Here is a 27,577-nt window from a genome sequence, read left to right as displayed (position 1 = left end):
TTTCAACCAAACATCTAGAGGTGGTCACTTTGTACATTGTCCAACTAGAGCTCAACCATCGTAAGATAAACCATTCACTTGTATGAATGGCTCCATATTATTACTGCTACTTCCTTTTTATTTTCATGGTTATTTTGTTTTGATTTATGTATATGCATAGAAGTTGAACCCCCTGATTGTGTCATAAGACTAGCCAAGAAAAAACAAAAAACTCCACCTTACTCACTGCCTTCTATAGCCTGCATACATTAGCTCTGATACCCTCGCTACCACCACTCCTCTTTTCGCATGCTCCTCTAATGTGGACTCTGTACAGCCTGATTAGACAGAGTAAAAATATACCATACAATAATGGATTATAGTGTAATTTTATCCCACTGCTTTAAGTATTCTAACTTTACTTCCAAATGGCCTTTCAGAGGAAGCAAATGTAAGTTCATGTACATGTTCTGTTCTTGGTTTAGCCTTGCATGATCCAAAGGATTTCTGGCTAATCTCAAGCACTCAAAATGTGTGCATTATAGTATTAGGTGAATATCCGTGTTTTAGTCCAGCATTGCTGTTAGCACATTGTAACAACCACGGCAAAATACTCAGTGCCTGAATTCTGTGGAAAGAATCTTTGTAAATACATTATTTAATGTATTTAATGTCGTCCTAAATACATTATAAATCTTTTAAATTACCACGTAACATTTTTGACTGGTTCATAACCAATACTGACCGGTACTCACATTTGTTTTCTGTTCTGTGTCTTGAGTTGCATACTTAAAATTACTTGGGCACAGCTATTATTTTATGACATCAAGAAAACGCTGATACTATGCATTGTGTATGTCTTGAAGAATGTAATTATGATTATTCTGTATACCAGAGGGGAATAATTTGGAAAAAGACTCAGAAAGTCTCTTTGAAAACTTTGGAAAGTTCTTGATGTATGTGGCATTGTCCAATGTATAGATTACAAAATTAGGTCTATTCACCTGTGTTACTGAATTTACACTTTGAGAAATACATTTACTGGGACTACATTTGATTCACAAAGATGTAAAAAAGTCCCAGCCTCCACAAAAATCATCTTAAAGGTGATTTTGTTTTAAAAGGGAATAAATTCAATTTTTTTAACAGCATGGTGTATTTGGAATAGCTTTGTGGCTTTGAGAGAAGTTTGCCTGATCTGCTCTGACTTACACAGAGGTGAAAGGACAGAACTCGATTCATAATTTCTTACTCTGTTTCCTCATGACAACTTAATTCAATCTGCAAATATTTGCTCTGTAAACAGTACAAATACATGTTATGTTCATATTTATAGACATATGAAGTTATTTAAAAATAAAAACGTGTGGGGTTTGACTCCTTTGCCATGCTAGAGCAAAACCCCATGATCTTGCAACTCCTTTTCAAGACGTTCTGTCCATAGTTTCACTAATTCTACTGAAAACAGTGGCAGTTTCATAAAACTAATGTAGGTCTCATCCCTCTGAGGCATGAGTTATGTTTTCATTTTGCTAATTTATTTTCTACACAAATGCTTTCTGGTTTTCGTTTAGTGTCCTTTTAGTGGTCTTCGGCAGTATCGTGGACTATCTGTCTTGCACCCTCTTTCCTGCTAACTCTCTGCTTGAGGTAACAGTTAGCTGACTGAAGTATAATGGGAATAATCAAAGTTAATGGTAGAGGGCTCTAAACATTTCCTCAGCCAATAAGCAGCAGTGTGTTGATAGCCAGTAAGTATTTTATAAGTGCAATTAAATCACATTGATTGATTGGGCTGGGGTGAAAATAAGAATAATTTAGAACAACTAATTCTTCACGGGGAAACCCTCACTAAATTAAGAAAACACACAAATAAACAACAAAAATAAACCATTTAAGAAGTTCTGCTCCTATACCACATTCTCCTCATTTCTCAACTCTGTTAACGAGGAACAACTTGATGAAAGGGAGACCTTTTGTTTCTTGAGAATGCATCTTTTCTGTTGTTATTTTGAGTGAAGATATACATTAGAGTTAACTGATCCAAAAGTTTCGTTGCTAAAAAGGGGGACCTGCTTCCTCTTCCTTTTATCTCACTTTTCTCTCCTTGTGCCTGGCTCCAGGTTACAGGGTCTTGCACTTCTGTAGTGCTTGTTGGATTCCTCATTGAGCTCATTCAGTTCACTAAATTGCTGGAAAACTTTTTTTTTTCTGTCGACTTAGTTTTGTGCTGGTTCAGCAAACTGAATCAGCTCAACATAGAATCAGATGACTACTATCATCATTGCAAGGGAAAAACTGTGCACGATGCAGCCAAGGTTGATTGGAGAGGAGGGAAGTTGAAAACAGAAAGGTCTTGTATTTATGAGAGTATCTAAAATAAAACATGCAATATAATGTATGGTTTAGCATAGTGGTACCTGCTCCGCAAAATCACTAGGGTGCTGTGCTGGTGAAAACGCATTCTTTCTGTGTACTATCATTGCAATATCCATGTTGCTTCAGTTTGTGTGACTAGTAGGCATTGTTTATTTTTTTTGCTTTTTTGACTTCCAAGCTTTTAATTATTTATAGATCAGTAACAGTTGTGTTTGTGTTTTTTTAATGTAGGAATGTACAAATATTCTCAATGCCTCTGTCCCTCTTGGGTATTCATTACTTTTGAATGCACTCTACTAACGTGAAAACAGACAAATAAGATTTCAACAGTAGTTACTGGAAGTTCTGTAGTCTGGCTGATTCCTACTAAAAAACATTTTTAAGAAGAACTGGTACACATTCTGGATTTTTAAAAAGGATGTTAAGATTATATGGTGTTATATTAAGAAAATCTGGATGTAGACAGGATAGGGGAAGCTCCACAGATGATACATGAGTAACTTTATTTCTAGTCCAAATGCAATGTCAAATAGCAAAATGGCTTTGATTCAACTACTTTTGATTACTATTAATACACGAAACTAAATTTAGAAGAACAGCAAAAGGCAGAAGAAATGTAGGGTTGACTTCATATGCATGACATAAAGGTTAGTCACATGTGGTAATCTGTTTGTTTGACTGCTAAGAGGCTGTGAACTTCAGCAATTGCTTAAATAGATTGGTTTTCATTTGTAGAGATTTTGCCCTCAAAGTTATTTGTTTAAAGTGATAATTTAAGTCATTCTAAAGATAATGTTAACTGGAGTAAATGTATTGTGGTGAAAAAGCCAAATTACTTAGAACTCATAGGTGTCAACTGAATAATCAATATGTACTGAAATTCCTTTTCCTGCTCTTCATACAAGAGCCATGCAATTTTGAAAGAAATTATTGTGCATTGAAAATAGTAAATAAAACCATTGAGAAAAACATTTAACCAGAAATAAAAATACCACTCAAAATAACTTTTTGTCACATACTTTTATTTACCTTGAACAGAAAATTTTGCAAACCATCAATTACTGAGAATGGGGAAAAAAGCCCCTAACATGTAACAGAGGAGGCTTTGGTTATAAGTGCCATTTCTACAGCAGAGTTAAGCTATTGTAAACCAAATATCTTGTAGTAAGGTAAAAATCTCCAGCCAAATTTTTAAGAATTTAACAGCAACACTGAAAATATTTACATATAAACAACAGAGCAATATTTTCTAAACTTTTAACAGTCACTTTGCTACAATCCAGAAGTGTTTAGTTCACATACCTATACATACAGACAAGCACTAAAACTTTTGTGAACTAACCACTTGTCCACAGGACCTGCCTAGACAGTTTGTCATCAATACGAAAGTTTTTCTTATATAAATAAGTGAATTAAACTTCACAGAGACTAAAAGAAACAATATAAAATTCCAACTGTAAATAAATCTGTACATTATGGTCAGTCTTGTTTTTCTGAAGTCTTGCGCAACTTTAAAGTGTCTATTTATAAAATGATGGCAAGGAGCAGCGTTAGCTGGAATGGAAACTTGAAGACTCGGACTCTGTAGAAACAGATGAATGTCCCCCACGTTTGCCTTTTGAAAGAATCTTGAGGCTTGATCCTCTGCTAACTGATGTCAAGGCATTTTGTGCTGATGTTTTGAATTTGGCACCCAGGAAGGCATACAGAATTGGATTCAGGCAACAGTGGAAGAATGCCAGGGCTTCAGTAATGGAGATCCATTTATGCACTATCGTCTCCAAGCTGCAACCATGTCTGATGACTCCTAGCAAGATGAATGTGTCGATGCCGATGCCGATATAATATGGCAGCCAGCAGGCAAAGAAGGCGAGGATGAGGATAACCGTTGTCTTCAAGGCTTTGCGCTTCTGGTGGCCTTTTGAATGTGACAGCTTAGATATTATAATACAGTAGCACGTCAGGATTATTAGACCAGGCAAGATAAGGCCTACCAAGATATGCTGAAATCTGAAAGAAATCATCCAGTTCTCATGAGGGTATATGCGATCACATAGGTACTTTCCTTCTACTTCACTAGTACTGGCAAAAATTATATCAGGCACTGTCAAAAGCACAGCTGGTAGCCATACGCCTACATACACCACCTTCTCAGCCAGCAGCTTTCGTGGTCGCTGGCTGTTGGTGGCATGGACTATCGCCAGGTAACGATCTAAACTTATAAAGGCCAAAATCAAGACACTGCTATAGAGGTTGACTGTGTAAATGACATGAACTGCCTTACACAGAAAATTCCCAAAGTACCAGCTTATGGCCGCATCCACAGACCAGAATGGCAAGGTGATGACGAAAAGGAGATCAGCCACAGAGAGGTGCAGCCTGTATTTATCAGTCATGCTTCTTTGTTTCTTCTGGTAGCCCATAACAATAATAACCAATCCATTGCCGATTATTCCTGTTAGGAAGATGATGGAGTAGATTGTTGGCAAGAAGATCCGGTTGAAATCAGCATTCTCATGCTGAAAGCATGGCTCTCCGTAGTCTCCATAGTCACCTGAACCAGTCTCATCCGTGCCATTATCAGAAAATTCAATGATTAGCCCAGAGGACAGCTAAAAAGACAATTAACAAAAAATATTAGATGTTAGCTCCTCTACGAAAGCTCACTCTATATAACACTATGTTAAGAGTTGCCTGAACAGCGTTCAAGTTGCCTGGAAGTGTTCAAGGCCAGGTTGGATGGAGCTCTGAGCAACCTGGTCTAGTGGAAGATGTCCCTGCTGATGGCAGGGGGGTTGGAACCAGATGATCTTCATGGTCCCTTCCAACCCTTACCATTCTATGATTCTAACAGTCTCCATCATCATGGACAGGCAAACTTTTTCAAAACCAGATGGAAAAATACAATTTTTAAATATATATATATATATAAAATACATATCAAATAAGAACTAGCTATAAAACTTCCCGATGTCTTTCTCTAAGGAGTAAGATCTTGTAAGCAAGGTCAGGGGATGAAAGAGAAGTTAACGGCTACTCCCTGAAATATCATTGGTTCTGCGCACTTCAGTGCTCTAAGCAGATGCACACTACAAATGGCAGAGCCCAGACATGCTGGATGCAAGAGGTTAGTCTGCACGGAATATCACCCATGACATTTAGCTCTTACAACAGACAGCTATTAAAAAAAAGTACTTGGATAGAAATGCTGCTGCTCCAGAGTCCCTTCTCATTAAGGGGATGGGGTCAAGGAGAAATAGAGAAGGTACCCTTGGCTGATGTAATAAAGGATAAATAATAGCAAGAATTCCCTACTGAGAAGCAATTGACAGCTCCACACACAGAGAGAAGAAAAAAAAACCCAAAGCCCACAAAGAAAAGAGAGAGGTGACCCTAAGCAGGGGAACTCCAACCCCGCGGAGGGTCATCACGGCCGGCCACGTCCCCTCCCTTTGTTCCCCACCCTCGGCGGTTGCGGGGCCGGGGGTGACGCTGGCAGCGCTGGGCTGCAGCCCGGCTGCTCAACTAACTGCAGCGGTGGAAAAAGGAAGCGAAATTCTGGTGAGGGCACGAAAGCGCATCAGGAAACCACCAACGGTTTTGGCCACCACGCCGAGCAGCAGCGCGGGCGGGCGAGTGCCACCTGGCTATGCACAATTCCTCCGGTTTTCAGATCTTCGTCTCGGTGCCCCGCACGCCGCGCCCCGGGGATCCCGCAGCACGTCACGCGCGGGCGGTAACCGCGGATTAAAGCGGGGATCTCCGCGTCGGTCCCGACTGCTCCCGAGCCCCCGCGGCGGCAGAGCGGCCCCCGCGCTCCGGGCGGGCACCGGGGCGGAGGGATGCCGCTCCCCGGAGTCGGGTCGCTCCAGGCTTCCTCGCTCCTTTCCCCCCTCATCGCTCCCGCCGCTCCGGCTCCTCTGCCGGCGTTTCTCAGCCCACAAAGGCGCCACATGGCACCGCAACTGACGGCCAAGCGGCAAAGCCCGAGGAGCAGCGGGAGCCCGGCAGCAGCGGCGAGGGGTCAGAGCCGAGCGCTGCCCGTTTGCGCCCCGCAGACCCTCGCAGCCAGGCGGGCTGGGCGGCAGGAGGCGGCGCCCGGCCCCGCGCCCCCCGCCCGGCCCCGCAGCCTCCGCCGAGGGCACCTTTGTTTGCAAACAGCGCGCACATGGGGAGAGAGCCGCGGAGCAGCGGCGTCGAGCGGCCAGCGCGGCGCGGCCCCGCTCCCGGCACTTACATCCAGGCTGTCGACGCCGTTGTCCATGCTCTGAGCCATCTCACAGCTCCGGGCTCTCCGGCCGTTGCTGCTGCCGCCGCCGCTGCACCAGACGCCCGCCCGGCTCCTCCGGCGGGACGCAGCGCTTTATAAGTTCCCCTGCTGCCCCCCCGCCCCCGGGGCAGCCGGCGCCTGGCTCCTCCCCGGCGGGTGTCACCGCGCACCGGGCTCCGGGCTGCCGCCCCAGACCGCGCCTCGCCTGGGAACGGCGCCCGCCCCGAGGGCCGGCGGGGGGCCCTTGGCGCCCCCCCCCCCCTGTTGGTGTGTTCGTACGAGCGGGGTTTTGAATTCCCCCTCAGGAAAGTTCTTTGAAGCGTGCTGTCGGGCCCCGTGCTGCCACCGGTACCCCCGGCGGGCTCCGGGTGAAGCCACTGGTCCGCGAATCGTGATGGGGGAGGAAGAGGAGAGGTCCTGCATACCCTACAAAACATAGCTCAGTCCTCAGAGCTGTCCCTCGTCCCTGCTGAGGAGAGAGCGTACTGGGAGAGGCAGAGAGTAATGGGACGCTCCTCACGGGGGGAATGAGAGGTTCCGCAGACCTTTCGGGCGCTGGGAAGTGAGTGGGCTGCAGGTCGCCCGCTGAACTCCTCTGGCACCTGTGGCTTGGGGTGAGAAGTCTGATGAGGAGCTGCAAGTGCTTCATCAGCCTGTCTGAGATATGATGATGGTTCTTTGTGCCAAGAAGCTTTGGAACATTACAAGAAATGTGTTAAGGAAACAATAGAAATCAGGATGAAAATAAAACATTGTCAAAATAATGGTGCTGCCATCCATGGATTTGCATGCTCAGTATCTTGTTACCCAAAAATAGCAAACAGTGAGTTCTTTATTTGCTCACTAATATCAGGAATGCTGCTTGTCTTTCTCCTTAAACTCAAGCTTGGTAAATCATTTTTTTAAACATGAAGGGTGAACATCTTTAGTACTGATCTTTTTCCAGTAGATGGATAATCTTAAAAAAAAAAAAAAGTAAACCCTGAAATTGTAGATGTAGGATAAAAATAGCAATCGTAAAATAGGTTTTCAGGGGATAAACAACCCAAATACAAACAAAAATAAAACATAATCATGGATTTCCTTTGCAGTTGTCTCTGGGGTCTCAGCACTGTTGATATTTTCATGCAGGTAAGATAATTTGCCGAAAAGATTTTATTTAGAATAGTGTGTCATTGTTGTCGTCCCCCACTGCAGATTTCACAACTTGCACCATAGTGAGTAACTATATTGGGAAAAATTGACTCAGTTACGTGGATTTACTCTTTACAGTTGGAATTTGGTGTGCAAAGAAGAATGGAGAAAGGCATTCTTTATGTAATAACAATATGCTCAAGTTACCCTGGCAGCCTCAAGGGATTAAGAAAATGAAAGTCTGACTAAAGTTTTATTCCTAAATGCCCCTATTACTAGTTTATATGCTCTGAGTTAGCCATCAGTTTTAGATGCAAAGATTATTTCCAGGTATTTGATGAGATTCACTCTCTTACTGTTCCTCTAAAATCTCTAGAACTCCAGCGGAAGGTCACAAAAACGATCCGAGGGCTGGAGCACCTCTGCTGTGAGGAAAGGCTGAGAGAGTTGGGACTATTCAGCCTGGAGAAGAGAAGGCTCCAGGGAGACCTTAGAGCAGCCTTCCAGTACCTGAAGGGGCCTCCAAGAGAGCTGGAGAGGGACTTTTTACAAGGGCTTGTAGGGATAGGACAAGGGGTAATGGCTTTAAACTGAAAGACAGTAGAATTAAACTAGCTATAAGAAAGAGATTCTTTACTGTGAGGGTGGTGAGGCCCTGGCCCAGGTTGCCCAGAGAAGCTGTGGCTGCCCCCTCCCTGGCAGGGCTCAAGGCCAGGTTGGATGGGGCTTTGAGCAACCTGGTCTGGTGGAAGGTGTCCCTGCCCATGGCAGGGGGGTTGGAACTGGGTGATCTTTAAGGTCCCTTCCAACCCAGACCATTCTGTGATTCTAAGATTCTAACTCCTTCTCATGTGCTACAGTGAGTATGAGTTTGGTTATGATTAACAACACTAATTATCTTTTTGTTAATAAACATGGTATGTAAGGTACGACTTATAAAGTGATTATGTACTCTACATTGTAATTTCATAGCAATTCATGTTTTGTTAGCAGGTCTGGAGTATCACACACAAGTTGCATTAAAAGCAAACTTTGATTATAACTCAGGAATTAGCAGTCTTCAGGAAAGTCGATATCTACTTTGAGTTTATATCTGGAAAAAATTGAGAGGAATATCATGCTAGAATTTTACAGAAATGAAAAAATCTTCTACTGAATCCCCATTTTTAGATACTGATCCTAGCCTTACAGTACCATAATTCTACTCTGCTGAACTTCTTTAAAAACAGGTGTGATGAAATTATAATTACTGCTATTTGTTCCTTATTTTCCATAGAACCTGTGATGTGTTCACTACTTTCTAGACATATAAATAGGAATATTTATATCCCCAAGTGATGTGCAGCCCAGTGTTAGATCACCAGGCAGATAAATGAGCAGATGAGTGGTTTTTATATATGCATGAGTAGGATCATGTCTTTACAATAATCTTTCACTTTCTCACTTATGCAGGATGCCCAGCTTATGGCATCAGCAATTGCTGTGCAGTTTCAGCAAGGGTATGCTGCTTGAAAGACTCTCCAGCCTACTGAACTTGCAAACATGTGAACCAGATATTCCAAAATAGGCATATTGAACAGGTGCTAAAAAACTAATCGGGACACGGAGCTGCATATGGAGGAGATGAACTTTTAGGAAAAATTAGATCCTACCTTGCCAGAAATTCATATGGGTAACAGATGTATTTTTATGGAGAACATATTTTCATCTCAGAGGGGCATGGAAGATTAAACACTGCTCCTTCTCTATGTATGCAGTGCAGGGCATTAAAATATGCTTGTAGTGCAGGTGGCTCGTGGCACCGGTTGCAGATGAGCAAAAAAAAAAAAGTACATGAACTCTAGAGCTATTTGACAAGTTTGAGAGTTGATTGGTTATTTATTGGGGTGGATAGCAAGGAGTGCATTGACATGTGGAGTACTGATGCACAGAACTGCAAGTGTGATTACAGCCCAAGCAGGCACCTCCGTTTTACTGTGCAGACGGATCCGTAACAGCAAAGTGTATTACGTGAAAATTGATTTTGTTAATTAATGGGATATGGGACAGTGACTCAGTTATTTGTGTTCATAGATAACATAAGAAATTCGGAACTGAGGAATGATCTAGTTCCATGGATTATCCCTGAAGCCTGTTAGTGCTGAGTGGTGGGAAGTTTGGGGATTGATACCCTATCTGATGAGATGTCACAAAATGTGTTTGGGTGAAGGTCTCCTAAAACTATTATTCACACTGCTATGTTGTTATCTATGATCTCTTTTGTTTCTCCTATCAGAAAATGCACCTGAAAACTTCCTTTGTTGCACAGAGGACCATGGAGGGCAAGTTAATGATTTCCAAAGTGATAAAAGAAGGGAGCTGTTTCTGCCGAGCTTGTAATTCAGAGTTAGCTACAAATCTTCTTAAGACAGAGCTAGCAAATAGCAATTCCAAGCTTATGTTTTGCATTACATGTTTTTCTGGTCACAGATTTGCTGTGGAAATCAGGCCCTTCCTAACCCATGCAATACATATTTTTGTTACTGAAAACGTGCCCTCTGAGATTCAAAATCCTATGTGTTCTTACACTGTTACGCAAACAATACAATTCCTCAGGTTGTGAATCATTAACCTATTTTTTTGTCTTCTAAAAAGAAACATCAGTGCTGGTCATGCAAGAGCAAAATAGTTTCTAATAAACTTTTCTAATGGAAAAAATACCATTTTGATTCAGTATCCACAAAAATAGAAAAATAAATTGCATTTTATTGAACTATTTCAAATGACTTAATTTGAAGGCTTCACAAGTGTCTTTAACAAAGTAAACCCACAGCTAATAAAAGGCTGATGATGCTGTCATCTGTGAGTGACACCTAACACAAAGGAGATATGATCCCTGGTTTATATAATATATGAATAACATCATAGTGTAATAATTGCAATGGTGTGTTAATAAACTATTCCTTTTTTTTAGCATTAATGGAGCTATACTTTCAGGACACATAGATGATTTTGTCTTAAAAATACAAAACCAGCAATATGGCTCAAATTACTGTACTGTATAGTAGTGAATGAGTGATTTTCAAATAGTCACTGATTTTCTCTGTACTTGTCAATTCCTGTACTGGAAGGCTGCTGAAAGTGGGGGCAGTGTCTTCTGAAAAACTAACAGAAAATGTGCTCAGAATTTGCAAGACATTAGCTTTGAGTAGTGGATCTTTCTATTCAAAAAAATACTCCAGGGAACTGAAGTTGCAGATTTGCTGGCCACTAGATGAAAAGTGGTTTCCTTATAAAACTCAAATGTTTATTACCATACACTGAATTGACCTCATGACAAATGGGTCTTCGAGTAGCCTGGAGTTGTATACATAGAGAGGAAAAGGACGTACTCTGTCTTTTCCATCTGATCCTTCTGTTGAAGTAGGAAAGGTATCAATCTTATGCCGGTTAGAACGGTTACAAGCGCTTTGCTGGAGTTGGGTTTCACTTAATGGCTTGCTTTGCTCTTGGTTCTCAAAGCTCCCAGTCTCCATTTCTTTCTGCCTGGGCTGCAGTGGAACAAGCCTGCCAGCTGTTACGCTGGTCCTGGAAGGAGAGTGCCCGCCCAGGTTACGGGCAGGGTGCCACCTAAATGTACTGATTTGAAAGCAGAAAGTCCAAGTAAAATCTGCAAAGGGGCGGGATACATCTTTCAATTGTTAGCATGTTACATTACCACAGGAATAAGTCCCTATATGAAAGGAATGTTACTTGAATATCAGAACAAAATTAAAGGAAAAGCCTTACATCAGTGTAAGGCAACAAAAATGTTATCAACACTGGCATAAAAGACAGATTTGTTTATGGTTCCTTGCTTTTAACAAGGAGAATTAATTTTGTTTCCGTTAAGTATTGCCACAAGGCCAAGATGTCTAAAGTCAGCACAGAAAAGTCAGCAGGAAAGGAAAGTGCTGTCCTCTGAAAGGAATCATAGGAGCTCCTGTGTTTTAATCCCACCTCCATCTGTGGCCTGCAGCAAATCACTTAACCCTTCTGACTGTGTTCGGCCGACTGTAAAATGGGGATAACAATACCTACTTACCTACCTCAGAGGAGAGTTGTAGGGATTAATTGGTTGATGTTTGCAAGGCACTTTGAAGACAGAAAGTGCTTATTTTAGAGCCTGTTGAAATTATTGGTGACACTGATCGGCTAAAATTCAAAGGGAACCAAACTCATTAAGGTTCTGATCTTCTTCCTCCATTTGGCTATGTTTATGGGTTAGCAAATCTCACTGCATGTGGACAGTTTATTGTTTGTTTGGAAGCAGAGCAGACTAAAAAGATGCTTTGAACAACTTTGTTAATCCTTTCAACAAACATGTCTTCATTTGCATATCACTGAAGCTGAAGGTTTTATCTTTGATGATTATATAGCAGAACACTTCTGGAGACATGCTGAAGCGTGGTTTTTTTTCCAGAACTGTGGTCAGATCAGAACTATGAAAACAAACTAAAACCTACCTAATTACATCACAAGTAATTTCTTTACTATAACCAGGTAGGATTTTGGCTTTCAAAGCATTCAGATAGATTTCTGTTTAGCTATAAGATGTTTTTCTCATGGTGTTCTTTTATGTTGTAAAATTCCATTAGAAACTTGCTCGCAGTAGCATTACTCAGTAGGATTACTAAGGACAAGATTTTCTGCTGTGGACCCATGCTAAGAGCATGCTATATTCCTTTCTTAAGAGCATATGGACAAAATTGGAAAATCTAGTTCAGATATTCATGTGTACATGCATGCAGTTTCACAATTTCATTATTTCTTAGTACATAGCTTTAGAGATACAGTTATATCTGGGACTGTGCTTGGTTTCTCTTACCAGGGTAAGCAGAATATAGCTGCTTGGAGACTAATAGACTGATCGGGACCCTGAGTGACCTGGTCTAGCTTTGAATCCAGAGGTTCCTTCCAACCTGAATTATTCTGTGACTCAAAATAGGTCCGTCAGACCACGGCCTGATACCTTTGCTACTACCAGTGCCCAGAGTCACCTGGATCAAAATACATGCACTTACATTTGTGTACATTAAGGCTGTCTGCTCTACACAGTGGAAACAGCATTTTGATGTTGTGTTTCCGCCCTGACAGTTTTTGAGCAATCTTTTGCTGAAATGGTGTTGGTGGAACTGTGTGCTTGGGATGTAGCAAAGTGTGCTAGCATGGGCCATATTTTCTTTATAATTTTCACACATTTCTTCTAATTCCTTTCTCTGGATGCAGTAGTAGGCATTGATTTTTCACATGTGAACTTCTGAGCTTGCTGAAATAATTTCTTTAGCTCATTTGCCTAATTGTTTTGTGTCTAAAAAGTGGCACTGAGAGCAGAGTAGGAGCAACAACTCTTCCTGTTTAGCTCAGTTTAGCAGCCTGAAGCTCACAAATGTTTTAGCTTTATTGCAACAGCTTTGAAGTGAAGTCTGTACATACGGGTGCTGAATCTCAGCTTGGATGCTTGTTTTTGAATCTGCGTGCCAGGGACTGCTCCTGTCTCTGCTTCCTCTCAAAACTGGTGACTGAATCCATTGTTCAGCAAGCAGGGACGTCACCCAAATTCAGTGATGTGCATTCCCATCGTTCCTCTCTTTCGGCTCTCTCCACCCACTATTTCCCTGAAAATTAACTTTAGAATTCCAAACATTTTTTTACTGCTGGAAGCCAGGTTTGCCATATGCCATTGAGATATGGCTTTTTTTCTCTCAAGAGGTGCAGGAGCAAGACTGGGTTTACATTTTTGAGTCAGTGCTTCCTACTTAGGTAATATAGTTGATAGCACTTACTTAGTAGCTGTCCATCAGTTTCATGTCTGTTGAAAACATGACCCAACATTTCTGAAATAACTAAAAAATCTCCATTAAATGTTGCCAAATTTTCAGTGCTTCAGTCAAGCCCTCTATATATAGTACTTGCTTAAATATCATGAGTAAATGCACATATACAGCCTGCTACATCCATTTATTTGTAGTCAAATATAAAGACGTGGATAGACAGCTGTAGGAATATTTACAACAGGTGTATTCCTTTCTCTGTTCATTAATTGCCAGTGAAATGAGCATGATATTACACACTTACTGTTCGGAGCTAATTGGTTATGAATAGTGATATTTGCTCTTGCCGTTTTGAAAATTTGGTAGCTAGGATTTGAGGACTAATAAATAAATCACTGAGGTCACATGGTATGATTTCTTCTCAGTCATGAGGTGACCAACCTCTATGAAAGCAGAACTGTATGAAGAAATGACTGGGATGCTGAACCTCTGTTTCTGATTTAATGAGGAGGTAAATCCAGATTTCAGGGTATCCGTTACTGCATAAAGAGTGCTCCAGCCACATGATCATAGAATCATAGAATCATAGAATGCTTTGGGTTGGAAGGGACTTTTAGGGGTCATCTAGTCCAACCCCCCTGCAGTGAGCAGGGATGTCTTCAGCTAGACCAGGTTGCTCAGAGCCCCATTCAACCTGGCCTTGAATGTTTCCGGGGATGGGGCCTCCATTGCCTCTCTGGGCAACCTGTGCCAGTGTTTCACCACCCTTATAGCAAAAAATTTCTTCCTTATGTCTAGTCTAAATCTAACCTCCCTTAGTTTAAAGCCATTACTCCTTGTGCTATCGCAACAAGTCCTGCTGAAAATATTTTACCCTTCTTTCCTACAGGCCACCTTCAGGTATTGAAAGGCTGCTATAAGGTCACCCCGCAGCCTTCTCTCCTCTTCTCCAGGCTGAGCAGCCCCAACTCTCTCAGCCTGATATCAAGAGTTAATCTCTTACAACTGAACTTGCTAAACTTTCATCTTGCTAATTCAAATTATTTTTTAGAAAGTGGAACAGGCAACTTTGGGCAAACTTTATGCTGAACCATCATCCACATCATTTCCATAATGGCTGGAACAAAGACTTTACAAACATCATGGCGTGTGCTTTGGGTGATTTTACAGAAAAATGATAACGTGCTAATGCATAAGCCAGATCAGATCTATACAGTTGGGCAATTCAGCAACAATCTGTTATGAGGAATTGTGGAGCTCTCACCTCTACGAGAGAAGGTGGGGCAGAATCCTGAAGGAGCATAAAGAATAGAAGATGAGCATCCTAGGGAATGAAGAGAATTAAAAATCTTTTCTTGCCTTTTCCCATTTCACAAGAAAGAGAACTGCATTTTGCTTGTACGTGGACCTTAACGTGAAATAGGTGTGTTCCTCCCTGCCAGGGAGAGAGGAACTTACCATCCAAACTCTGTTCAGCTCTCTTTTTTTTTTTACTGTCTCACCAGATTATTGCACACATAGGAGAAGCACCTACAGAATTAGTTGTCATGAATATTTGTTTATGTGTGCATGTTTGTTCACACTTCAGTACATGTAGTTATGCATCAGCATACTTTTAAAAAAAATCTTCCCCAAACATACATATAAACAGAGAACAGGTGAGTAAGTGTCAGTGAAGAAGTAAGAAAAAATGCCATTCAAGCAAACTGTCATCTGTTTAGCTATATCATTACCCTCCCAGGTATAGCTGACCAGAAGTACAAGGAGTGTAGAAGCTTCAATACTTAGCAGTGATGGTTCCAATTTATCTTAATTTACACTTCAAAATTTTTCCATTAAAGAATTGTAACCTACGATCCTGTTCCTTCATTCATGTGTTCAGTTCAACTGAACATAGGAAGAAAGACTTTGGTCTTGAGATACTTACTTTATAAATGGATTTGTTATTCTGGGTGTTTGCCACTATTTTAAATAGATGTTTCTATATTTCTGAGGTTATTTTTCAGTACTGAGTGAATATTGTCAAAAACATACAAGAGAGGAATTCTAAAAATATTTCTAGGTTAGAGTCTGTGTTCAGGACAGTCTGTACGAAGTGCTATTTTATCTTTTTTTTTTTTTTTTAACTTATAAAAACAGGAAGAAGCCTTGCTACTTCTGAGGACCCTGATAAATGTTTCTACCTGTCTTTTTCTAGAAAGTTCTCTTCAGGTGCCAACCAAGGGTCACTGTAACCATGGATACTTATACTCCATTTTCCCCTTGGGTTTCTGTGAAAAACTTGGTATGATGCCCAGTTTAAACCACATTTTGTGTTAGGTAATCATAGGCTCAGTCTGTTCTTGGGTATTGTGGTTTTAAGTTTTCAACGGTTGCTCTGTGGTTTGAAAGCTGTGTTTTTTATTCCCTCTTCTTTTCTACGCAAAGAAGATGTTAAAGCAAAGTTGCTTGATAATAATTATTCCACCAAAATAAACCCTTTTGGGAAGGATTGATTGTCATATGGTTTAAAACTGAAACCAAACTAAGAAACCACTTCACTCTAGCATCATGCTAATGCAAAATATATAACATTTTGCTGAATTTGGAAAGAGACTATTCAGTTCTTGGAATTTGTCAAAATGGACTTAGAAATTACAAAAGACTTGAGCTGTTTTTAACTTGTATCTTACAAGTCAGTCTGAAAAAGATTTCTAAATGTATTTTAGTGAAAAGTGGAATACTTCTTTTCCATGAAGCAGCCTGTCAATCCTGTAGCCTGTCAGCCTGTTTTGATATACATCTACAAAGGATCTAAGTCTGGTTGAAGAAACAGTGTAATTCAGCTGAGGGGGAAAACTAATTATAGACTTTTCTTACCTTTCACAAACATTGGAGGTGTTGAATAAGTGGACAAAGGTGAAGATACCTCATATGAATGAGTATGAATGAGTATATAGAAATGGAAACCGCCCTACTGGATGTGGAAGCAAAGCTCAAGAAGTGCCATACCAGCTCCATCAAATTCTGAAAGAACTATGTTAAATGAGAAGTCTTGAAACAGTTAGTTTTTAAGAAATCTGTCAAAACCAGGACGAAGTCATGTGACTATTGAATGGCGAATGCATGGTGTATGTTTAAAAATAATAACATGGGCTACTATTTCTTTAGGTGTCCTATTAGCATGCAAAGCTTTGGACCAACCTCTGGTGGGAAGTATATTTAAAAGTGTGGAAGTAAATGGTAAATAGAACAAAAAGGAAGTTGAATTTATAAAAGTATATTTTAGTAGGACTACTTAATAGATTTCATTGATAAGTCATTTTCTAGGCAAAAGAAACAGAGTAGATTCCACTTGTCTGGATTTTAGTAAAGCATTTCATATGACACTATTTGAGTGTTGCTGAGCTTAGTTTGTTATGCTAGACTCTGTGGGAACTAATACAACATATCTAATATGAATGAGGAAGTTTATAAAGGGAAATAACAATGATGACACTGAAGGGGAAATAGTAGGCTGCAGGAAGGCAATCAGTAGAGCTCTTCAGGGTTTGTTGTTTCACGTTTCTTATGATCGCTTCTATGAAACCAGATACACTTACTATTTTGCGTTAGCTTTGGGACAATAAGTAGTAAGCTACTGAAATTCACTAGTAGTGGAACATGAGGTGTCACTGTTGAAACTGGGATACCCTCAGATGTGACAGAGGGAGAAAAACATGAATATATTAGCCAGTTGCAGGATGAGTCTGAATTTCTTGTATACAGCTGAGAAAGAGCTTATTGAATGTATCAAGTATGGTATACTGAAGGGAGAAAGAAGTATTGCTGCCATACAGAGCATTGGAAAGGTGTCTTCTAAAATATTTTTTACAATTCTTAACAAGAAAAATGAATTCAAGTGGAACAGGTGCAGAGAAGGATGATCAGGGCGAAGTGTGGCATGCAGAGCTGCTCCTGCAAGAGGAGACTGAAAGAGCTTCTTTTCCTTGGTTCACAAAACAAATGTTGAAAGGCACAATGAAGCAGGATAGTGGACATCTGAAAAGGAAAATAAATACTTGGAGAAGTATTAACACACAAATGACTGGAGGTAATATCATGGTGAATACACATTTTAAAAACATGAAAAAGTTTTTAACTGTCAGAGGAACAAGCTTTAGGAACAGTCTCCCTATAAAAGAGATTTTTTAGCAATCACTGCTTTGACAGATTTGTTAGGACTTGTTGACCCTAGTTCAGCCCCATTATCCTAGGTTCTGGTCTGAAATTCTGTTCCTTTGATAGCTGCAGTGTCTGTTAAATTTGATATATCATGTACCTGATGATCACAGAATCTAAGCATTTGTGTAACTTTTATACTACGCATTTTTGTTAAATTCAAAAGTTTATGTCCCTGTCTTTAGGATTTCAGGTGCTATTAGGGTAGCAAGATCAATTTTATGGGAGATGGAAATAACTGCTGAGAAAGTACCCTTCTGGTGCCTAAAGACAAAGTAGTATTGAGTAGTTCATAAAATCCTGATTTTGCTCTAAGAGAGAAGCAATTTTCAGCCACAAATGTCAGATTTTAGCATCCAGGCCATGAATCTATGCCCGAGCTGGTGAGCAAGTCTCTATTGACCAATACAGCAACTGTACTGCTTGTATCAAGCGTGAGTACTTACACCTTGAAAATACAGATCTGAGAGTAGCATATAAAATCAGTCATGCTCTGTACTGCTGTTTATCAGAAAAACACAAAGTCATTAATTCAGTACTACCTGACTGACTCTGTAAGAACCACTGTTGTAGAGAAGATTCAAGAACAGTCAGTCACAACCGAAGTGTTAGTCTTTGAATAACAGTCAAACACAAACAACTCAAACCTTTTGAACAAAGAGACAGAAGAGCCTTTTCATCATCTGTCTGTCCTATTGCCAGTGGAAGGTGGTTTCCTATAAGAAAGGTAGCAGTCAAAGGCAAGAAGAGGCAAGTAAAAGCAAAATGTAAACATACAGAGCAAGAATCAGAATCTAGGGGTGAGGAGGAGGTCAGTGCCTGACATGGTAAAAGAAAAGCTTAATTGTGTTCTTACGCTTCGGTTTTTAAAATAGTACCGCACCAAGGGAAGGCTGCAGTCTAAACAGCAAAAAATACTTTGGGTGCGTTATTGTTAGACAACAGGGAATGTAACCACAGTCACAAATCCATTGGAAAGTTGGCTTGGTTAATTATTGGAATGGCAGCTTGGATACTACCAGAACACATCTTTTAATACTAAATGCTCTGTAGATTTTGAATGTGCAGTTGTATCTGTTCTTATAAATTGGATGTACTCAATGAGGTAGAGGTAATGTAATAAAGAACAACAGGTTGTTTCTACCTCTAGATAATGTCTAGTTGATTGCAAAGCAAAATTTGTGCAACTACTTATACTCCAATCAGGAACAGATGGACAAGAAGTGGCACCGAGTGTTTAACTGGCTTCATACCCATTCTTTGTTCTAAAGTCCCTGAAAGACTCTTAGTTCTGGGTAACAAAACACTGGTAAGTCTGCCTGCGATTCTTTGTAATATTCATTACATGGAAACCATTTTCCATATAGGTAAATTCCTTCTCAGAGAAATAGCTTGGGAGCAGGGCCCGCAGAACAAAACTAAAAAGGCAGTTAACTTAGTGGTAAAGGGTAAAAGGGAAACATGAAAATAAGACTGTATATATAATACTTGTACATGTAATAATGAAATAAAGTACTATGGACAATCATCCCAGAATAGCTTGTCCAACAGAAAATATCATACATGAAATAAGAGAGGGATCAATATCAGCTCAATTATTTACTTGGAAGTGCTAGTAACAGAAATGCAATCTCCCTAGGAGCCAGTCTAATTTATGCATCTGGCTTTTCAAAAAGTATTGTGGTGAATTACGAAAGGAGTATGGAGCTGAGCACAGTCTGGGTCCTCGTGTTGTTCTCAAGGTGGAGAAATCACCTTGAAGTTAACAGCTTTTTATTTGTGGAATGAAGGCTGCCTTGGGAAAAGTTAGGTTAAACAGTGAAGAATTTGAAGAGTAGCAAAGAAGGAAATAAGAACAAGTTCAGAAGAAGCAAACAGATAGGGACAGAGACAGTAGGGTCACTGAGGGACAAGAGCATGAAAACACGATGACGGATGAAGTTGATAGTCCCTCTTTTTTATTTTCAATTGTCACAAAACCATAGAACAGCAACCTTATCCTGGTGGATAGGAAGAGGTGAAGATTTCTCAGTCAAGGAGCAAGTCTGTTTGAATTGCTGCAGGCTGAACAGAATGACAAATGAAAATGCAGAGGGAAATGGGGGCCTTAGGGGAAATTTGTCCTAGCTCAGTAAGGACAGGGATAGTACCAGGTTCACAGAGGCTTATTTATCATCCAAGGAAAAAAGACAAGAGAAAGTAGAGAAAATAATGGACTCACTTAAACTTTATTTCTGTGACAAATATTTTAAATACTAGTAGACAGATACAAAGCTTATTAATGATACATGTTTGTATATTTGTGCTTGTGTCTACTCTAAAAAGAAAGGAATGCAATACTTTTGAAAGTGTAAGACTGGGGGCTTTCAAGACAGGAAAACCTGTTGAATTCTTAGTGCAAGTAGAGCACAAGTAGAAGTCAAATGTGGATCACATTATAATTTCCATCTCTTACTGTTAAATAGCAAATCTCTTTGTTTGTCCACCATATTATTAAAACATTTAAAATGTATTTCTATATTATCAAATAGCAATTTTATTTCTACTACTGTTAAACAGGAAACCTTTGTGGATTATTCCTCTGGTTTCTTGCATGCATACATAAGTACACAGACACACATACATACATACACACATTCTCTGCCCTTTGAACTGTGAAGTAGTGCAGAGGCGACAACTCTCTTACTAACTGTAACAGTGGACAACATGTAGCATATTCCCACTGACAAAGATCCTCCGAAAACCAAATTCATCACCACAACAGCTCACCAAAATAGTATTTAATCTGTTCTGATTACAGGAATTCCATAGATGGAGGGTTTTGGTTTTTGTAGAGTAGTGCTACTACAGCCCCGAGGGTCCCAGCAGTCTTATTCCTAACCATGAGGACCTACATACAGAATAAAAAGAGTTTATTTAGTTCTTTCCCTGCAGTAGTCAACAGGGTGTCATTTAGGTCGAAGTGTAAGATGGGGCCACTTGACCATTAGGAAGTGGAATGAAACCACTAATTAATTTTATGTAGACTACAAACCAGCTGCCAGACAGTAATAATTTTCAGTTAGTGCTGACCTGGCGTAGATTTAACAAGTGACCTAGGAATGAAAAGATCGATAGGCAACTGCAAATCCTCTGAGTTATTTGAAAAGGCACGTTTCTAAAAGATTTAGAAATGTATCATTTGGTAATGGACAGACAGTATGTTTGAATTAATATGCTTGTATTTTTCTAGGTCGGATTTTCTTTTCCAGTTTATTTGATACTGTCATTTATATCAGTAAAGAAAGGATGTACAGTACTACTATGTAAGAATAGTTATGTTTTATATCAACTTTGCATGAAGTTAAATTAACTCATGGCAGGGAAGTGATAACAGAATAAAACTCTTCAAGTGCATATTTGCATTCATGAAAATGAATCAAAATTCTAAGAGTAAAGGCAGTGCATTTTGAAATCAGCAAAATATTTCTTTGGTTGTCCCTGTCAGGGGAGGTACCCAGGACTGGGTAATGAGACTGTTTCAGGAGAAGGGCATGGGCAAAAAAGCCTGACACTGTTAGGTTTTGAACAGACATGGATAAGAGGGGGGTGAATTATAAAATAATGAATGGCCTAGAGAAAACAGAGGAGGAGCTTATTGTCTTCTAATTTTACAAGACTAGAATAAGGGGACAGTCAATAAACCTAAAATATTGGTGACCTATTGCTCCTTTGGCTGAGGAAGCCACACAGCTGTTGTGCCTGAGTACCAGTAGCAGAGAGAGGTCACTGGCCAGACGTGTGGTGTGTGCTGCACTGAACTTAAAAATGTACAGGGATTCCAGAAAGGAGAAGATGCTTATATGAATATTGTATATACCCAGAGCTGTTACAATCAGTGATATCTGCTTCCGCAGTAAAAAGTTTCAGGCAGAAAAGGATAGATGACTGTTCACTTTGATTTTTTCCCCCTGGTAGGGTTAATTTTCTGATTTTTTTGTTTCCTAAATTGGTTCATTGTGGAATTGGAGCCCATACAAGGGAAGTGGTGGGATTATATTGCTGGGATTGAGACTGGCATTAGTGGGACAACCCATTAGATCTTCTTTCCAGTAGTGTGAAAATGCATTTTTAGCGATCTGTGGAAAATATCATGGCTGGCATGGGGGAAAAGCAAAACATCTGTCAACATGGGCAGGGGAGAGAGTTGCTTTTTTTACTGCTGGCCACTGTCAAATGAAGAATACTGCATAATATGTGCTAGGGCCTAATGCAGTGTGGAAATTCCCATATTTCTGTTGATATAACCACAACATTTTAATTTACCTAGAGAGGAACTACACTCCACTCCTTGCTACACAGAACTTGTCAGTTGGGACTCCAGGGTTTTATTAACGGCTCTACCTTTCATGCGCTGGATGACTCCAGGCAAACCATTTAACCACCACTGCATCAGCTTAATGCTTTTTACAAAGAAGAGAACAATGTGTGTACTCGAATCCAAGAAAACCTTGGATATTAGATGATCTCATACCATACGAGTTTTATTAGGAAATTGCATGATAAGCTAATGTTTCTTAAGTTAGATGGTTGAGGTTTTTTTTTTTTAAAAAATTTTTTTTAAAAATTTTTTTTTAAAAAAAAACCTCTAATTTGGTTTTGATCTGTTGATAAAAGTGACCTTAAATTACCTTATATTGACTGTGACAATACTGTCCCTAAGAATGGAGGAGAAACTATTAGTGTGGCCTGCTTGGCCTTCTCTCACAGATGCAAAGTTACCTAATATTACCTCACATTTACTACAAGGCATTACTGCCCAAAGGCTGATCATGCACACCTTTTACCTCTACTAAATCAAGGTGATCTCTTGTCTTATTCTGTGTCTGTCATGGTACTGTCTACTCATTTTCTGAAAGTGTAATGAGTACAAAGTATTTTTCTTTTGCTTCCAGCCAGCAATAAACTTTTAGCCATAGTATTTTGTGCTGTTTGATGGAAATACTGAGTTTTGCAGTTTTCCCCATAGATGCTGAGGTTGTTGACCTCTGTTGAAAGAGTTTGTGGGATAGCTGCTGAGCCATTTCTGTCTTCTGCACACCTAAATTTTGCTCTTGATGTTGACAGTTTCATAGTTCCAGTAGGACAGAGCTGTCATCAAAGGAAGTTGAGATCACACAACATGAAATGGTCTCTCATTTAAAAGATGCTGAAGGAAAGTTTTGGACATGGGGAACAAATAATTTAACCTAACTGAATGCCCCTGGTGAGAGGAATGAAGAGGACTGAACATGCAGATGATGATGGTCTTCCAGTAGTTTGATTTGAAGGTTTAATGAAATATGCTTCTGAACGTTGATTACACATGTGGGCACAGCAAATTGGACTCCTCAGATCATTAATTTATGAATTTCTATAGTAAAGTTCTAAAGAATTGATGAAGAACAATTCTTTTACTGATCAAGGTAGAAGAAGTTTTACTAGCCGTGGATTAATGGACAGGACATACTACACCTTTTACTTAGGTTTGTACATTGGTTTTAGTATAGAATCTTTGTAATCCAAATAGAAATGTCTTTATCTAGGGTTAGAAGGAATGTTTCCTTGGACTAAGTTAGCAAGCTAGAGGGGTAATAAATTTGTAGCTTAGGCTGAAACTCCCTTTTTTGCAGTGTACATCCAAACTGAATGACCTCAGTATTAATAGGGCCCATCTACAGTTGTCTGCGAAGGGAGTTACCTCTCAGTTGGTTAGGGAAAAATTCTGGGGCTCCTCATTAAAAAGAAACATGGGATATTCCCTCAAAAATATAAATGAACTAAAAAATAATGAGGGCCAATAAACACAGCAGGGCTTTGCAGGGTGAGGATTTTCAACCAGCATAAGTTGACACAGAAATTTAAAAATGTATGTCAGTCATCCAGGGTAACTGCTATGTGTAAATTTAACACTTATTTCCCAGAAGCAGTGAGCAATCAGGGAAAGCAGTGAGAAATCTTGACTTCTAATTCACTAACCTGGAAACTGTAATGAGTTCTGATATATTGTGATTAGTGAAGTACAGGGTAATAAAATACTTTAAATAAATATTGAGTATGAAATAATATTCAGATCTTTTGGTATTTATGGTGATATTTAGAATGCTTAACAAGTACTAGATACAGAAGAGCTTATATTTAAATAGAGGATACATAGTCTTGGGACACTTTCAGTGCATGAATTAATATACTCTGTAAAACTCGATTTTACAGTTAATGGTAAATTACCTTGACATGAATAACAATGAATTCAGAATATAGTTTAATCAACTGGACCGTGGGTTAGCATCTTTTCTCTTAAACCCTGAACATTAAGAAACATCAAAACAAAATAATGACTTCTGATAATCCTCTCAAATAAGGCTTAAATTCCTGAAGTGATTCCTTTGCTGAAGTAGCTGCTTTGTGTAACAATGAGCCTCACACAAAGGCTCCCTTCGGCAGGGAGATAGGCAGGATGCAGGCTTGAAAGTTTGCTGGCCCAGTCAAGATTTTTTATAGCCTTGGGCTACACAGCACCAGTTAATTTGGGGAACTGTTTAACTGACTTTGATTTATACAATGTTTCTCTCTCTGTGTTTAACTGAAAGCTCTTGGCTATATCAGCTGGCACCAGCGTAGTGCTTCTAAAATAACTAGAAAGCTGAAATCAGTGAATCGGTGTTACAGGTACAAGTGTGGGCGAATAGAATGAAAGCAAAGAAGTGATATCGCGTTTTTGAGTAATTTGCCTTTTCCTCTTGCTATAGCTGGCATGATTTCTCTGCAAAGCAATATCCACCTACCACTAACTACTCAACACAGCAGCTTGACAATAAAATCCCCTGTTCCTCCCCTTGTTCCTCCCCCTCCATTCTCAAAAATCCCCTCCAACTTCACATTTCATTCTGAAAGCAGAAGGAACTACACATGCTATACCAAAATGTTTTCTGAACATCCAGTAATTAGTAAATACAGCTATGTTGTTAAATAGATTTTTATATAGAACTAGGACCCACTGAAGTTTTCTTTTGTTTGTGATACTCCTGTGTTTGTATCTCTCAAAGGTCTGTAGGAACATGCTAGATGATTGTGACATTTATAAGCATCTTCTGTAATGGAGAGTTGTGTTTGAAAGCTCACACCACGTGTGACCAGTGGCAATTTTACAAACACTCTGCACCTCAAATACAGCAAATCCTAGTCAGGAGGGATGGCTCATATCTTACATTTCTAACTTAAGAGATTGTAACTCAAACTGGAAGTGAGAGAGCAAAGTTAAAACAGAAACAAATGAATAGCATCTTACAAGAACGTAGATAATATATTGGATTTTATAAACATACAAACTGGTAATTCTGATCTTTAACCTAACTTTAATCTATTGTCTTGCTAAAAGGAGGTCTGTTGCATGCTTGAGAGTAGAGATCTGAAAGGGACAGAAAGCTGCAGTGAGCAGGTTCTACTTTCCTACCCTTAACAATTGCAGACCTGCAGGCCTTGCTCGTCTCTAAAAACAAAGCCTTAATGCGGTATCACAGGAGAGGAGAAAATGCCATCAACAGATGGCACCCCGGTTTCTGTGGTTCATGGTGAGTATCTTTTGTTCATTGATGTAATTAAAGGGCTGTTGGAGACATCAGTTGATCCCAAACCTCCCGCACACTACACAGGTACTTTTTCTGGTTCTTACCTCAAGGCGTTTGACTTTACATGAACACTGATTTGGACTTACTCTTTGAGCTGAGTATTTCTTGGTGTAATTTATATCAAAAGTATTCATGTGGTTTTTTTTTTATTCTGAACAATAGTAGAAACAAATTTCATACAATAAATTCTCTGTCAGGGAAATCTTTGTTAAAATAACATTTCCTCTTTCCAAAAAGCTGCATTTTTTACCTCTGTTTTTCAAAGGGATATGAGGCATCTAGTTGAAAGGAATCTGCTTCCTTGTGGGAACACATCCAGCTCAGTCTTTTACTGTATAATGCCTTCCTGCCACACTCTTACCTAGGAGTGCTTTGAACCATGTCACGTGTCTGTACGGTCATAGCAGATATTTTGAGCTCTAGCCTCTTTACTTTCATGGAGGCTACAGAAGAGGTGAATGGTTTAGTTGATGCATTTGCTTGGGGTCCTGCAGAATTTCAGTGATGAATATATATTGCAAAGCTAATGAGAATAATAACTAGTGCTTTCATTAATCTTGCTTGCAACCTGAACAGATCAGTACTTCAGTTAGAGTTCCTTCCGTGGGGTTGTAAGCAGCATACACAATCTCATACAGACCACCTGATTTCATATCTGTGAGATACGTCCCCAGAAATCTTAGCATCATACATAAGCGGATGCAGTGTGAATAAAAGCACAGCAGTTCAAGTAGTTTTTATGGAGTTGGAGTGGGTGCTCTCCTTTAAGCTACTAGATTCATTTGAAGGAAGTAGCTCAAGTCCAGAGAACTTGAATTACACGACAATCCACTTAAAGACAGATTTGGTGAGAGTACTTGCACAGCAAAGCATACAACTAATGCAAGGTCCACAAGCTAATCTTTCTTTTTTTCTCTCTTATTTAAAAAAGAAATTAAAGACATGCACTGACCCTTACATAACTGAAAAGTTTTTTAAAATCTTGACTTTTACAAAAGCAACTGTATACCTACCAAAGCCTTCTGTTTGCAGCAAATGCTTGGCGTTTTAGGACAAATGGTACAGTTTTCTATTCTGTTTCTTTTCTTGTGAAGTCATTACCATACATTTTTTATATGCTTAAGATAACTCAGCTTGTCTATGTGGTGGATATAGTATAGCTTTTTGAACTAGAAGTTCTCCGTTTTCTGACTTGGTAGTGTTGACTTTATAACCTTCATTTTTAACCTACACAAGGCTTTTTTTACATTTAACATTACGTTTAACATACAGTCTAGGAAGTGCGGTCTTCATGTGTACAGTGATTGCATCATTTATTGTATGCTTTATAGCAATTATTGCATTAACAATCAGAATAGCTAGTAGCTCCAGTGGGACAACAAGAATAATGATGCATTAATAGAGAATCAAATACATATTTATTGTATCAAGAAAATTTTAAATAGTTAACTGTAGCTGCTTCAGCTACAGGCAGCAAATGGGACAGTATACAATAACTATTGAAGCAGGTCAGAGATTTCAGATGTTGCAGGCCTAACATGTAAGAACTCTGAATAAGAACCTACATTCCAGCAGCATTTCCTATTGCAAGATTTCCAAGATTTTGATGAGAGCTCAGAACAAAAGCTGCTCTGTTCCTCCTGGGGTTTACGTCAACCAGTTGTCTTATTATTCCTGATACTTTGCCAATCATATTGTACACTTTGAGAAAGGGATGAAAAAGCAGCTTTTCTCCTTTGAAGAGATTTAAACTTCAAAATCTTATTACTGTGACTATTAATTGCAGAAGGGACAGGGTGAAATGCCAGCTATAGAGTACAGTAGAGGTACTGCTGACAACATTTCTACTAGGTTCCACATAATGATATTTCTGTATGATGACCTTAAGGTTAGAGATGTTCCCATAAATTTCAGATTTTTTTTTTTTTATGGGTAGGAGTAGAATACAATGGATGGGAGGATGAGATTAGAAAGAAATCCGGTATGACAGGCAATCTTTATTTTCTAGATTTCTTCCATTTTCTAGCATTTGGTAAATTTTGACTGCTTGGCTGTATTTTTAACACATTTTTGATGCACATATATTTAATTTGTTTGTTTGCAACAGCCTTAAACATTAAAGCAATGCAAAGAGGTATAGTCTTCTATGCATTAACTGTGCTCAAAGAGAGTACGCC

At 39.5% G+C, this 27,577-nt stretch overlaps 1 protein-coding gene and 1 long non-coding RNA gene across 3 annotated transcripts in view; one reads left to right on the top strand and one right to left on the bottom strand.

Annotated features, from left to right (window-relative positions):
* The window catches only part of LOC142362360 (uncharacterized), a 151,478-nt gene that overhangs the window by 40,230 nt on the left and 83,671 nt on the right, over positions 1-27,577 (top strand). The window lies entirely within an intron of this gene.
* CXCR4 (C-X-C motif chemokine receptor 4) lies at positions 3,360-6,711 on the bottom strand. Its single transcript, XM_075430311.1, has 2 exons — positions 6,596-6,711; positions 3,360-4,970 (listed from the first exon to the last, which is right to left on the bottom strand). Exons 1-2 carry the CDS (start codon positions 6,632-6,634, stop codon positions 3,909-3,911), a joined length of 1,101 nt encoding a protein of 366 aa, XP_075286426.1. The 5' UTR covers positions 6,635-6,711; the 3' UTR covers positions 3,360-3,908.

This window comes from Opisthocomus hoazin, chromosome 9, assembly GCF_030867145.1.
Source record: "Opisthocomus hoazin isolate bOpiHoa1 chromosome 9, bOpiHoa1.hap1, whole genome shotgun sequence".
NCBI classification, from domain to species: domain Eukaryota; kingdom Metazoa; phylum Chordata; class Aves; order Opisthocomiformes; family Opisthocomidae; genus Opisthocomus; species Opisthocomus hoazin.
Note: the sequence above shows the minus strand (reverse complement) of the source record. Positions and strands in the feature narration are given on the sequence as shown.

Coding starts and splice junctions, on each gene's coding strand:
- CXCR4 (XM_075430311.1), bottom strand. CDS start 6,634: ATGGCTCAGAGCATGGACAACGGCGTCGACAGCCTGGAT. Junction 4,971..6,595: donor ACGGCGTCGACAGCCTGGAT/GTAAGTGCCGGG, acceptor TTGTCTTTTTAG/CTGTCCTCTGGGCTAATCAT.